Source organism: Rhinatrema bivittatum, chromosome 3 (genome assembly GCF_901001135.1).
Source record: "Rhinatrema bivittatum chromosome 3, aRhiBiv1.1, whole genome shotgun sequence".
NCBI lineage: Eukaryota > Metazoa > Chordata > Amphibia > Gymnophiona > Rhinatrematidae > Rhinatrema > Rhinatrema bivittatum.
This window is the reverse complement of record NC_042617.1, coordinates 108,070,841-108,085,863: the sequence shown is the minus strand read 5'-3', so window position 1 is coordinate 108,085,863 and position 15,023 is coordinate 108,070,841. Positions and strand designations below refer to the sequence as shown.

At 40.6% G+C, this 15,023-nt stretch overlaps 1 protein-coding gene across 1 annotated transcript in view; it reads left to right on the top strand.

The window, feature by feature from the left end:
* Positions 1-15,023, top strand: part of KIF16B (kinesin family member 16B) — a 742,061-nt gene that overhangs the window by 613,013 nt on the left and 114,025 nt on the right. The window contains 1 exon segment of the mRNA XM_029596778.1: positions 12,281-12,403. Within this exon segment, the coding sequence (XP_029452638.1) occupies positions 12,281-12,403 (123 nt within the window).

The following is a 15,023-nucleotide window of genomic DNA, read 5'->3' as shown; positions in this document are numbered from 1 at the left end:
AGAATCATTCTTATTTAACAAGTCAAAATGATTTGTTAAATAAGAAGTCACTTTGACTTGTTAAATAAGAATGATTCTGAGATTGAGGAGTTCCTCTGAATAAATATGAAAATCATGAGAAGTCTAGAATGAGTAAATGTGAATTGGTTATTTACTCTTTCGGATAATAGAAGGACTGGGGGCACTCCATGAAGTTGGCAAGTGGCACATTTAAAACTAATAGGAGAAAATTCTTTTTCACTCAATGCCCAATTAAGCTCTGGAGTTTGTTGCCAGAGGATATGGTTAGTGCTGTTAGGGGCAGATTTTTTAAAAGTATGCACAACCGGCGCAAACAAAATTACGCCGGATTTTAAAAGGTACGCATGTAGCCTTTAAAATCCGGGATCAGCGCGCACAAGGCTGCACAAAATCGGCAGACTGCACACGCCGAGCCGCGCAGCCTGCCTCTGTTCCATCCGAGGCCGCTCCGAAATCGGAGCAGCCTCAGAGGGAACTTTTTTTTTTGTCCTCCCCACCTTTCCCTCCCTTCCCCTATCTAACCCACCCCCCAGCCCTAACTAAATCCCCCTCCCCTACCTTATTTTGTTGAGGTATGCCTGCCTCTGGCAGGCGAAACTTGCACGCGTCGCCGGCTCCCTGCCCTGGCACAGGCTGCTGTGCCGGAGCACTCGACCCTGCCCCCGGACAGCCGCGCCGCCCCCGACACGCCCCCCAAGCAAAGCCCTGGGACTTACGCGCATCCCAGGGCTTTGCGTGCGCCGGCGGCCTATGCAAAATAGGCGCGCCAGCGCACAGGGCTTGTAAAATCTACCCCTTAGTGTGGCTGGGTTTATAAAAGGTTTGGATAAGTTCCTGGAGGAGCTGCTGCTATTACTGTCATCAGTAGCATGGGATCTACTTAGGGCCAGATTTTCTAACATGCACGCGGGCGCAGATTTGTGCGCGCAACCCGGCACACAAAAATCTACGCCCAATTTTATAATATGCGCGCGCAGCCACGCGCATGTTAAAAATCCGGGGTCGGCGTGCGCAAGGAGGTGCACACTTGTGCACCTTGCGCGCGCCGAGCCCTAGGAGAGCCCCTATGGCTTTCCCCATTCCCTCCGAGGCCGCTCCGAAATCCCACTCCCCCCACCTTCCCCTCCCTTCCACTATCTAACCCGCCCCCCCAGCCCTACCTAAATCCCCCCCCCTACCTTTGTTGTCTTAGTTATGCCTGCCGGCACACGATCCTCCGGCACGGCCACCATGCCGGAGGCCTCGGTCCAGCCCCCGCCCCCTTCCCGCCCCTTTTTCAAAGCCCTGAGACGTACGCGCGTCCCGGGGTTTGCGCACGTCGCCGAGCCTATGCAAAATAGGCTCGGCGCGCGCAGGGGCACTTTCTCGTAGTTATGCGCGTAAGTTATGTGCATAACCCTTTGAAAATCTGCCCCTTAGTGTTTTAGTACTTGCCAGGTACTTGTAGCCTGGGTTGGCCACTGTTGGAAACAGTATCCTGGGCTTGATGGACCCTTGGTCTGACCCAGTATTGCAATTTTTTATGTTCTGTAACTGATACTCTGATTATTTCTCATTGTTATGCTCTGGCAGATATGAGCCTGGAAGTGAAAGTCACAGCCCATGTGCACAGTAGCAGTGTTGATAGTCAACCTCAGGTTTATTTATGTTTTGTGTTTATTTTATTTATTAAACTTGATATACCATTTATATGAAACAAACAAGCAGTTTACAAAATCAAATTACAGTGAACAGGTTAGAGCCACTGACAAGATCTGCAAGACTGCAAAATAATATTTAGTCCAGACCTTCACCAAACAATGTTGCCTAAACAAGAAATCTCAAACACTGTTGCCCAAGGTTCACAAACAGGTTTGCTTTTTTTTAGAGCATGCATAATGAATTTCTATGAGATTTATTTTCATTCCACTGTGTGGAAATAATTCTTATAAATTTTCATTGTATGTATCCTGAAAAAGAAACCTGTTTGAGTCCCTGTTCTAGTTTTGATCTGTCGGTGTTTCTGGTGATGTTTTTGGGATGCTGTCCAACTCCCATTTCTTTAGGTCTGCCAGTTTTATTTTTTATCTTTGTTAAAAAATATGGCTAATTTGCTTTGTGTTCTCTTTCTCACATTTGTGCCTGTGGCGAGCTAATCTAGTCGCTGTGACCACACTAGACATGCTTATCTTTGGAGAAAGAGTAAATACTTCTAATTGTCGTCCTGAGAAAATATAATTTTAATATTCAAATAAGTTACTTACCTTTCTTTTGTGAAAGTGGCTAAAAAAGAAACTACATACTAGATGAAGGCAGATAAAGACCAAATTGGTCCAACCATTCTGCCAGGTCAGATTCTTTCACTTTGAGTCGATGAACTTATAAATTCCCATATGCAACCTAATATCAATTTCCACCCTCTCTCTTCATGCATCTAGTCTTTTACCTAGCCTGTCAATCCTAAATCCACCACTGGCCTCCATATCTGTCACGGGAGTATCCAAAAAATGTTTTTAAAGTACTGCCCTCCTCCACTTCCGCTGTTAACATAGAAGCATAGAACTTGGCACAGATAAAAACCATATGGCCTACCCATGCTACTTATATGCATCTCCTACTCAGCTTTACAATCTCTCCTCTTCAGAGGTCCTCGGTGCTTGTCACATGCTCTTTGAATTATGATAGTGTCCTTGCTCCACCACCTCCTCCATCCACCATGTTCTCTCTAAACAACATTTCCTTAAATTACTCCTGAATCTGCTTCCTTTCACCTTTATCCTATGACACCTCATTCCAGAACCTCCCTTCTGTTGAAAGAGACCTGCTTCCTTGGCATTTATTCCAAGGAGATATTTAGATGTCTCTGCTATATTGCCCCTTTTCCTCCAGACTTCTAAAGGAGATTCCAAATTCAGACAAACTCTTCTCTGCACTAGGAAGGAATGGGGTATTTTGAAAGAGTGACTGGAAAAATAATGAAAATAGAAAGGATGAGAAAGGACCAGTAGTTAAGGACAATTGCTTATCCTTTTATTTTATTAGTTAAAATTTCAGTACTTGGTAGGTTCCTGTTGCATTGTTAGATTTCTGGAAGATATACAGTGAAAGACAGTTTCTCTTTTTGATTTTCTTAAAGTCAGGCCAATAGGTTGTTCTTGCAGTACCTGGAAGAGGACCAGATCCACAAAACCAGGAGTACTTCGCTCTCAGTCAGCACCACAAGCACCTATTTGGAGCATTAGAGACAAAACACCCTGCATTCTACTGCTAGGTTTGCACTCTCACAACAGCTTAGGTCTGGCCAGACACTTATGACATTAACTCAAAAACAAAAGAAATACCTAACAGAATTATAGGAAGAAAGTTATACTTACATAAGAAAAAATATTCAAAGATATTGTAAGCTAGAGAGCAATCCAAAGCATCAAGTTCAGAGAATGCATTGGTGTTAAATAAAATACAGTATAAAGAAAAAGAGTGGACAATATTGTGACTTGCCTGAATAACTGTTTTGAATGCATCTTGCTTCTTTTGAGAGAGACTTAGAAGAAAATGCTAATAACCATAGTGACTTAGTTGGTAAAGATTGTTCTGTTAACTGTTCTGATACCTCAATTGCAAAAGATTTAACGTGAATTACATTTACTGTTGGTACACAATAGTTGTTGAACCTGGTTTTAACATTATTGCCATAATTTATACCACAGTAAAGCTTTTGTTAATTTTAAACAATTCTTTCCTACATAATATTTTTCTTACTCCCTGCTTCCCCTCCCAACTTCTGGGAGCTCCATTGGTTGACTGGGATTTCCCATTTCTTTTAAAATACGCAGTCGGGAAGAGGGTAACGTGTGGAACCCCTTTAGTTGCAACTCGACTTCAGTACCATCGACCTACCCCACCGCCACTCGGAAACTCCAACCACCATAGTGGAAGAGAATCGCCATTTCCATCAGTTGCAGCTAGGGGGTGATACACTTATTTTCCCCTGTCATCATTAATGGGCCCTTTATACTAGTGAAGAATAAAAGTCGAAGGGGATTACAAGGTTTGAAAATGTCTATTTTATTTAAATTATGAATTTATTATATTATACATCAGGTGGGTGAGAAGAGCAGGTATAGTATGTGCATGTGAAAGGATACTGTGATCTTTGTGTCTTCTCCCAGATAGACTGCTGCATCCTATTGAGTGTAGTCCCTGTAAACCCTGGGCTGAGAGCATTTATAAAATGCTCAATATAAGTGGATCTCCTTGATAGCATTTGATACATTTTATGGGGGAATCAAAATAAAAAAAATACTTGTGATTAGGTCACATATCACTCTTATGTGCGTGTTAAATACATCTTTGGTATAAAAGACATATTTTTGAAATGCGGGCCTAATTTAGGCCCCCTGTCATTGGATTATGGCCCTTAGAGAAACTCAGGGAAGGGAGTGGGGGATACACTTGATATCTACTTGGTGTTTTGGTATGGGTGATGGTGTTAAAGTTGTTTGGAGATACTGGAAAAGTGCAGTATTTAGACCAGGAATGTTAGAGATGATGGAAAAATGAGTATAAGGCCCAAGATCATTAGAGGTGACCTTGTTAAGTTAATAAATGACATTCACACTAACTTCAAATGTATTAATATTGAGAAAAGATATTTAGAGTGTCACTTAATTTCTAGGTGTATGTTAACTTATGGGAGAGTCATATTGGAAATGTATATTGTGTGTTCTTTAGAGTGTCTCCTTTAAGTGGCAACTGGAAGAGGTTCATCATGGAGAAAGCTCTGCATGGGTTTCCCTGTCAAAGGGAAAGGCCTAAGGCTGGAGGGGTGTTTCTCCCCAAGGGAAAACATCTAGGAGTTTATGATTTGGTCCTGAAGATTCATGTGGGACTTCACAGTTCATGGAGGGTTCACGAGTATAATTGTATTCCACAAGTGTTAAAGCTAGGGGATGCCCGGGATCCCTTACTTCTACCCCAAGGAGGGGAGGATACAATGTGTCCCTGGGTAAAGAGAAAAGGAGTATAAAATCATTGGGAGATGCATGATGATGGGACTATGTCTGAGAAGAATTATGAGGATGAATGTGCATATTGAATATTAATTGTATTGCGGAAGAAAGCGGAGCAATTTTTATACTGTTAGTTAATTGATGATTTGGAGGGAAAACGTTTTGTTGTTGGATTTCCTGATGCTGCTACAACATCTGCTGTGCTAGCCTGTGAACCCTGATTGAATCAGTGACTTTTAATATTTTTGTAAACTCACATGAAGATCTCAGTGAAGGTGTGGGATACATAACTTTCCAGAGTAGGAACAAGGAACAAATAAGGGTGACGTCAGAGGGGATCACAGAGGGGAAAGTCTTTTTCAAGATGGTTTCCCTATCCAACGTGAATGTACCACCCATTCCTCTGACTGTGGTCCATTATACCATTTGCATGACCATTTTGGTTTTTAAACCTACAGACACTGGGGCTTAGTGCTTAAAAAAAAAAAAAGTCATCAGACCACATATCATTTTATGTCCCCCATCAAAGAGTTACAAAAATGTTTTAACATTTTTATACATTTTAAAAACATTTTTTTACTTTACACTGATATATGAATTAATTGCAAACAACACAAAGAAAGGAATTGATAATTCAACCAATGTACAAAAACATTTTCAAAAAATGTATCCTGCAATAGGATTTAAGATACTATAATTTATGTCAAGATATTCTATAATGCAGAACTTGCAACCTAATAACTGCCATTGGATACAATTAGAAACTTATAACCTGTAAACCTTTCCAGTCTAGACTAAGAGATTTTGGGGGAAAAAATTAAAATTGAAAATAATTGTATTGCTAGCCCACAATGCATGCCACCATGTTTTGTGATAGATCAACATATATTTTCATAGCATAGCCCCTGTTTCACCAGTTAACACAGTGGTTCCCAGCCCTGTCCTGGGGACCCCCCAGCCAGTCAAGGTTTCAGGATATCCACAATGAATATGAATGAGAGAAAATGTGCATGCACTGCCTCCATAACATGCAAATTTTCTCTCATGCATATTCATTGTGGATATCCTGAGAACCTGACTGGCTGGGGGGTCCCCAGGACAGGGTTCGGAACCACTGGGTTAGAAGGACTTAAGGGCTATCTTGGGAATGCTGGGGCCAAGTTGTTACCCATGTTTCTGGGTTGTTTCCTGACAGGATGGAATGTCATAGTCTTTTAAGGTCCTTAGGCTCTTAAGAAATCTTCTGATACCTTCCATTAATAACAACTCATTGCCACACAGTCTGGTATTCAAAATAAATCCTTTACTGGAGTAACTAAAGCAGATGAAAAATATTAGTAGAGTGTATACTGAAGAATAGTATAATCCATATAGCAAAAGGCAGTGCATAACCCAGTGTCCTAGGGTATTCACCTGTAGTAGAGCAGAGTCTTCTCTTTATGCAGCCCAGTCTTCAGTGAGCAGTTCCACTCTGCAGTATTCTCAAACAAGAGTGTCAGATGCACAGTTCCTTTAGTCAAGATGTGGGGACCCAACTTGATTAGAAAATAGTCCGTCCTGGTAAAGCTCCCCTCCTAGCAGTCCTCCAGAAAGCCAGCTTCCCAGGAGCATAAGAACAGCAAAACAATAACAACAAAAGAAAGGGTAAAATACACTAATTCAGTCTTTCAGACATTCACTGGGGAATAATGTTTCTAATAGATTGCAAATGTCATGGTCCCTTGTCCAGCAGGCAAACAGTTTTGCTCCCACTCTTGAGCCCATTCTCGCTCCAATTTACCAAACATGTAATGAAAAAATTGCCCAAATAAAAGCTTGGGCTACAGTTCACAGGAGGCCGAAGAAAACAAAGTTTCTGTTCCCTTAGGAGACCTCTTGGGCTGAAGCACAACTTATCCCTACGCCCCCACCATTGTGCTTGGAGTCAACAAACTTCTCCATTCTCTTTTAAAAGGAAAACAACCCCAAAAACCAGTAACAGGTTGTCTTCCCCTAGCTCTAGGTAGCCAGCAAGCTCTGGGACAGCAGCACATAAAGATATTTGCAATTGAAGCCAAAGAACTATATCCTTAGTCCAGTTCCATATCGGCCTGGGTCTCTGGCTCTGGGCAATGCACTTCCATGCCCTCCTCCTCCTCCCCCCCCCCCCTTTTGTGGAGATGGTTGGAGGTTTAATCTCTTCAAAACCTGGGTGTGGCCCCCTCCTCCTCTACTCTTTCTTCCTTCTTCAGGTACTCAGGCAGTAAAAATGATAAAATACATAACAGAAACGAGCACTTTACAGTGTACTATAAGCCTCTGGGAAGAAGTGTGTCTTCAGCTGCTTATGAAACTGCTTAATGAAACTAAGTAATTCATAAACACTGTGGATCCCTAAAGGTTAGAGGATGGAAATGAAGAAAAGGGTGCTTGGGGGTAACTTGCTGGTACGGCGGTTACTACACTTAACCAAGAAACCTTGATGCTTTTGATGTAACTCCAACATTGCTCTCCACTTCAATGGCAGTGGGAAAAAGGGAATTGGATTCAGACAGCAATCAATGATAGGGCCCTGACTTTTATGGTCTGGGAAACTAATAAGCATGGGGGTAACCTACACGGAGTAGCAGTTACTAGCCTTTACAGAAGGCAGGGGATTACTACCCGTAACCAATAAACTTTGATGTTTTCAACGCAACTGCAGCATCGCAAGACTCATTGCCCAGTAAAAATGTTGCTAGCAGTACATTTTTTTTAATGGGTTATCATAGGGTTTGGAGATAACTGCACGGAGTGGGGTAACCTGCAGATACTACCATAAGAAGCTTGCTGGGCAAACTGGATAGACCATTTGGTCCTTTTCCGCCATCATTAATGTTACTATGTTAACTGTAATTTAATAGGAAGAGAGTTCCATAAAATTGGGCAGCAGTGGAAAGGCTTGAGAGCAAGTTTTGACAAGCTGAATTTGCTTAGGCAAAGGGACAGGTAAAGCAAAATCACTGGAAGACCAAAAGATATGGGTGGTCTGTTATAGATTGGAAAGATTAGGTAGCTATAAAGGTCCATCACTTTTAAGTGTTTTGTATGCCAACAGTAAAATTTAAAATGTTATTCTCTGTTCGATTAGGAGCCAGTGAAGCTGAGTGAGAACTGGAGATATATATGTCCCCTTCATTTAGTGGGTATACTAAGGAAAGCAGCAGTGTTTTGTAATAATTGTATTGCCCATAAATGATATTTGGATAAACCTAAGAACATAGAGTTTCCATAATCTATTGTGGTTAAAAGAAAGGCTTGAATTAAGATTCTAAAATCTTTGGTCCATAAAAAATAACTTAAATGTCATAGTAGGTGAAATTTATAGTGTCCTGATTGCAACACTCTTCAAGGATGTGTAACACAGGACATCATTGAGTCAAAATAGAACCCTAAATTGCAGATGGAGTTCACAAAAGTATGAAGGTGTTATCAAAAGAGAAGTCAGTACATATGGAAAGTGGAAGGGTATCTGAGATCCACATTGTCTTGGTCTTTTGGAAGCAGTAGAGTAGACAAAATGAGGAGCAATCTAAGGCAGCATAAGGAGTGGTCAAGTTCTTGTCAGCTAAGATTCAGTGTTCAGAAATGCAGAATCATGCATTTGGTGTGCAGAAATCCGAGGAATGAGTTACTGATATACAATCCACATTGAGATTTTAGTAGGACAAAGCACTGTAGGGCAGAGGAATGTACCATCTTGCCACATCAGCTCCACTGAAGGTTGCTGCAATAGAAGTTTCTTGCCGGCATTTTAATTAGGTTCAGTGTGGCATTTTGTTTTTGAAGTTGAAGGAAGAGGTTTACTTTTGTAGTTCTTCTGTTCTTACTCTGTATTGACTAAACACCTTTGCTGAGAGGTTTAGGAAGCACAGAGATCAACTTGCTAACCTGCATCCAATAGTTGGTAAAAAGGGTCTCTGTAATATTTTAGTGCATTTAGAGTGAATGTGGATTCTTGTTGGGAGAAAGTTTTTCTCCATCCTTCCCGCCTGGGAGAAGCAAGTGAAAGGAAAGGATTTTTCCCTGACTGCGATGTTTTTGGATCCTCCAGACTGAAGGTTCCCTGTGTCATCTAAAAGAAATGTGTAGAAAATGTTGTATCCTGCTGGAATTCAGAGCTGGGAGGAGAAAGGAAACTGAGACCACACACCAGAGTTTCTGCCAGGAAAATAGGAAAGGAGAGTTTTGGAGAAGGAAGAATCAAGCAGTAGACCCCAGGTATTGTCCAAGGGAGACCCTTAAGGGATAAGAAAACCATTTCCATTGCAAACCAGGCATTCAGTATTCTAATCAAGGGAAGTCAAGGGACCACAGACACTGATCAGTTTGGATTTTATTGATGTGATTATGGCTATGACAAAGAGCAAATGTATTTGGTGTCAATTTTCATTAAACAAACTGAACAGTAAGCTTTTATTTTTGGAACACACTATTTGTATGTCCATCCTGTTTATTGACATTGATCAATGCAGAGACATAGAGTTTAAGCGAACACCCACAGAAACATGAGACTTACAACATACCCCATGCCAGATTTTTAATAGGACTGTATAGACTAAGCCCTATACTGAGTGTGCCCTCTGCCTTCATAACTACCACTAGAAAAGGGGACTACACTGATATTGTATCAGTAAACAATGTGGAAAAAATGGTAACCAGCACAGCAGATGATTATGGTATATATAGGGAAAGGTATAATACCTTTCTTTATATAGTGGAATTGAATGTACTTATTAAGAACATAAGAACTCGCCATGCTGGGTCAGACCAAGGGTCCATCAAGCCCAGCATCCTGTTTCCAACAGAGGCCAAACCAGGCCACAAGAACAATGTTGAGATTGAGGTATGATAAACCCCTGCTCAAAAAACCTACCATCAGTAGAAATGAAGAAGTATACAATTGTAGTGTAACAAAAAGTCGATATGTTTCTTAATCTTTTATAAGAACATAAGATATACTGTACTGGGTCAGCCAAGGGTCCATCAAGCCCAGTATCCTGTTTCCAATAGTGGCCAATCCAAGTCACAAGTACCTAGCAAGTACCCAAACATTAGATAAACCACAAGCTACTATTGCTTATTAATTACCGTAATAGTTTATGGATTTTTCCTCTAGGAACGTATCCAAACCTTTTTTAAACAAAGTTACACTAATTGCTCTAACTGCATCCTCTGACAATGAATTCCAGAGCTTAACTATGTACTGAGTGAAAAAGAATTTTCTTCAATTTGTTTTAAATGAGCTACTTGCTAACTTCATGGAGTGCCCCCTGGTCCTTCTATTATCTGAGAGAGTAAATAACCAATTTACATTAACTTGTTCATGTCCTTTCATTATTTTGTAGACTTCTATTATATCCCCCCTCGGTCATCTCTTTTCCAAATTGAACAGCCCTAACTTCTTTAGCCTTTCCGCATAGGGTAGCCATTTCATGCTCCTTGTCATTTTGGTCGCCCTTCTGTGCACTTTCTCCAGTACAGCTATAACTTTTTTTCAGATGCGGTAACCAGAATTGCACACAGTATTCAAGGTTCGGTCTCACCATGGAGCGATACAGAGGCATTATGACATCCTCCGTTTTATTTTCCATTCCCTTCCTAATAATTCCTAACATTGTTTGCTTTTTTGATCACCACAGCACACTGAGCCAACGATTTCAATGTATTATCCTCTACGACACCTAGATCTCTTTCCTGGGTGGTAACTTCTAGGATAGAACCTAACATTGTGTAACTACAGCAAGGGTTATTTATCCCTATATGCATCACTTTAAACTTGTTGACATTAAGTTTCATCTTACATTTGGAAGCCCAATCTTCCAGTCTCACAAGGTCCTGCAATTCATCACAATCCGCTTGAGTTTTAACTACTCTACATAATTTTGTGTCATCCGTAAATGTGATCACCTCACTCGTCATACCCCTTTCCAGATCATTTATAAATATATTAGAAAGCACCAGTCCAAATTCAGTTTTCAAATATACTTTTACGATGGGTAAGTGGCAGCTGCTGCTCACTCCTTTGGGTTCTGTTCTTGTATTACTTTGGCTGAATTTTGCAAGAGCTCTCCCATTTCAGGAAGAGAGTTTCTTTCCAAATGTCATCAAAATCTTTCCACGGAAAGAGCCACCAATGCATGCATGCAGATAGACAGCCACTGCAAGAGCAGTGTGTGCACTTTACACTGACAAAATGCAGTAATAACACCTCTGAACAGGTCACCGGTGAGACGTCATCTATATTATTGTGTTCATTTCTTGATAGCCCTATCTCTGAAAGAATGTAGACAGAGTAAGGCAAGCCAGAGTAAGGCTTCCAAAATGATGCAGAGTCGACAACAAAAACCCTGTGAAATAACACTTAAGGAACTGATCATACATAACCTCGAGGAGAAGGATACGATTAACACGTTCAAATATCTCAAAAGAAGCAATAATGCACAAGAATTAAATATTTTTCAATAGAAATAGTTCTAAAACAAGTGTTCATAATACAAGGCAAAAAGAAGGTAGACGGGATAGCATTAGAAAATATTTCTACACAGAAAGAGTGAGGGATAGAGGCGGTGATAGAAACAAGTCCCACAGGTTTTTTTAAATCATCCCTGAGTGTCACATATGATGACATCTGGTAGGGCTCTAAATGCTGACCCTGGATACAGTTTTATCACATTTCTAGCCAATTTTGTCAAAAAGGGCATCTTTTCAGTTTTACTTTTTGTGGCTTTACAATATATAAATCCCTCCTCTGTTCCTTACTTTATGATCTGCCACCTCCTTCTTTCCTAGTCCTGATATGCTATTACTGTGAAACCTCCTCACTCCCTCCCTCCCAGGCCCTGACCCACTGCTGCCTCTATCCTTTTCCCATGCCATGCCCTGATCATCCACTGCAGTCACCACCATCTCTTCCCTCCTGGGCCCAATCTACTGCAGCCTCCTCACATTCCCTATTCCCATTCTGACATAGCGAACAATAATTTGTCATTGTGCTGGCAGATACTGGTGATTTATTGCACTCTCGATAAATTCTATTTCCTGTTTATTGGCTGAGTAAAGGAAAAGAAGTCAGATTTATTTTTTTCTGTAAATATTTTTTATGCTCTGGTTTTTCTGCTTTGTGTCAATTAAAAGCTGTTTTGTTGCAAAAGAGATATGTTTCTTTCAAAGGTTTCATCCATGTTCTTTGTTTTGTTAATATTTTTTATGGTGGTTTCCTTTTTTCTCTTTGTCTGGTATGTGTTTATTAGCGAATGATCTCACGTTCTTTGGGAGCTAATCCAGATGACTTCAAGGACCCTATTAAAATTAGTATCCCACGCTATGTCCTCTGCGGGCAGGGAAAAGATGAGCACTTTGAGTTTGAGATAAAAGTAAGTATGTCTCTTATAGCCATCATTGAGTATTTTGACACATTTATGTTGTTTTGCAATACTATTGATAAACTAGAGCTCATTTAAAAATGAACATTTTAAGGAACACAAATTCTTAATGGTATTTAGAGCCAAACTATATATCCTCATGAGATTTCAGCCTCAACCTAGCTTTCCATCCCATATATTTCAGCTTCTAGTACAGAAGATATATTACCTTTTTCCTATCTCAGTGCAAGTGAAAACAAGGACCCATTAAGGATGAGACATAATTTTTGTTTTTTAAAGGCAACCAAAAATCTTCTAAGGACATAGATTGATCCCAGTGCTCCAAAAATAACATTATTTACCACAAACCGAAATATGTAAAGAAATACAATAAAAGTAACTTAAAGTAACAAATAATCTAGGTCTAGTTAACAAAAAATTGCAATAGAACTGAACTGTCAAAATATCTATTAAATGAATACATTCTGAAAATTGTATTGTGCATTTTGCTTATAACAATCAAGCTATATACATTTCTGAAGCAATACAACTCGAACTTATTTTTCTGTGCATGAAAAGTTGATTTAAATAGTTTCTGCTATCTACAATGTATGAATTAGAAAACTGGCATAAGTAGCCACTGAGTCATAAATTCTAGTTATTTAAGTGCTGAGATGCTCAAACAAGTAGAGATGTCAAAATAAAAGAGGTTTTCTACTTGATTTTGACAAACCCTGCATATATCTCTGGGTTCATCAAGTAAGTTCAGTATGCCTTTTTTTTTTTTTTTTTTTTTTTAAGGAAAAAATACATTTCCAGCAAAACTCTAAGTGGATCAGAGGAAATTAAATGTGGATTTCCTTGGGTTGGCAGATGCACTTTAAATTTGCCCCAGACTAGACATGAAAAATCCAATATATTTCCCCCAGCAAATCTTGAGGAATTCACATTTCCTGTCACTCTCAAATCAGGCTGCAATCTGCTTGGTTCAAGTTTGATTTACAGTTGCTCATGCATACTTACAACGAAAGTCTTGAAAACACTGTGAGGCTGAATGAGGAAAAATTATTCAGCATAGCAAATGGTTTGTTGAATTCTCCATTTTTCCTTCCAGTTTAAAATAAATACTGAAAGCCTGCAGGTTTTTATAAAACCCTAAGACATTAGGGAAATAAAATAGTATAGTGAACAATCAGGTGCAAATAGTTTGTAAGAAAATGCAATCTGTCATGTAGAAATGTTATACTTAAGAAGATATTAATCATTTTTTTGTGACACTAAACATATTTTGTCAGAAAAAGCATTTGGAGAAGGAATTTGTTCTTAAAAATTTGCAGCAACAAAACATGACGAGGTCCATATTCAAAAGCCATTTAGATGGATAACGTAATAGTTGTCAGTGTAAATGGCTTACCTGGCTAAATTCTAGCTGGCTAATAAATTAGGAGACTAGAATTTAGCCGAATAAGTTAGGGACAGTCCAGAGGCATAACTGGGAGGAGTTGAGTTAGCTGGCTAAGTTAACCGGCTAACTCCGATATTAGTCGAATGACGTAGCCAGCTAAGTATGGTTGCATCAAAGAGCTGTCCTAAAGTTAGCCAATTATAGTTAGCCAGCAAATTAATTAAAATAGCTGTCTATATTCAATAGTGTGGCTATACTGTTGAGCATGCCTCCAAAGTTAATCAGATAAGTTTATCTGGCTAGCTTTGCTATCCTGTGTCTGAATATAGACTTCTATGTTTTTAACATCTAAGAGAAGTGGGAAAATCGAATATTTGTTGAAGATTAGTTTGTTTTGTTAACCTTTCTTATATTTTTCCACTACATGTGTCGTCACAAATCGTATACTCATTATTATATAGTCATCAAAAGCTTTGAGGTCTTTTTCAGCTCTTCTCTCTTGCTTAATTAAAACGTATAACACTAAACAAAAATGTTATGGTTACATTTAAGGCCCTATCTAAATTGCAGAATGAACTTTAAATAGCTGTATCTATATACAGTGGACCCTTGACTTACAAACGCAGTTTGTTCCAGAGGGCTGGTTGTAACTCAAGTTGGTTGTAAGTCAAGACTTTTTTCCATAAGAAATAATGGAAATACACTTAGGGGCAGATTTTAAATACTTGCGCGAGCGCGTACTTTTGTTCGCGCAGCAGGCACGAACAAAAGTACGCTGGATTTTATAAGATACGCGCGTAGCCGTGCGTATCTTATAAAATCCGGGGTCGGCGCGCGAAAGGGGGTGCACATTTGTGCAACCTGCGCACGCCGAGCCCAGCGCGCGCTGCCTGTTCCCTCCGAGGCCGCTCCGATTTCGGAGCGGCCTCGGAGGGAACTTTCCTTCGCCCTCCCCCCACCTTCCCCTCCCTTCCCCTACCTAACCCCCCCCCCCTTAACTTTGCGCGTGTCGGCCGGCTGCCCCGCACCGTGGTCCAGTCCCGGGGGCTGTTAAAGGAGGCCGCGGCCACGCCCCCGTGGTTTCGGCCCCCGGGCCGAAACCACGCCCACATCGCCGCTCCCTAAACGCCGCGCCCCGCTCCCTAAACGCCGCGTCATCCCGCCACGCCCCCGATAGGAAGCCCCGCGACTTACGCGCGTCCCGGGGCTCTGCGCGCGCCGGCGACC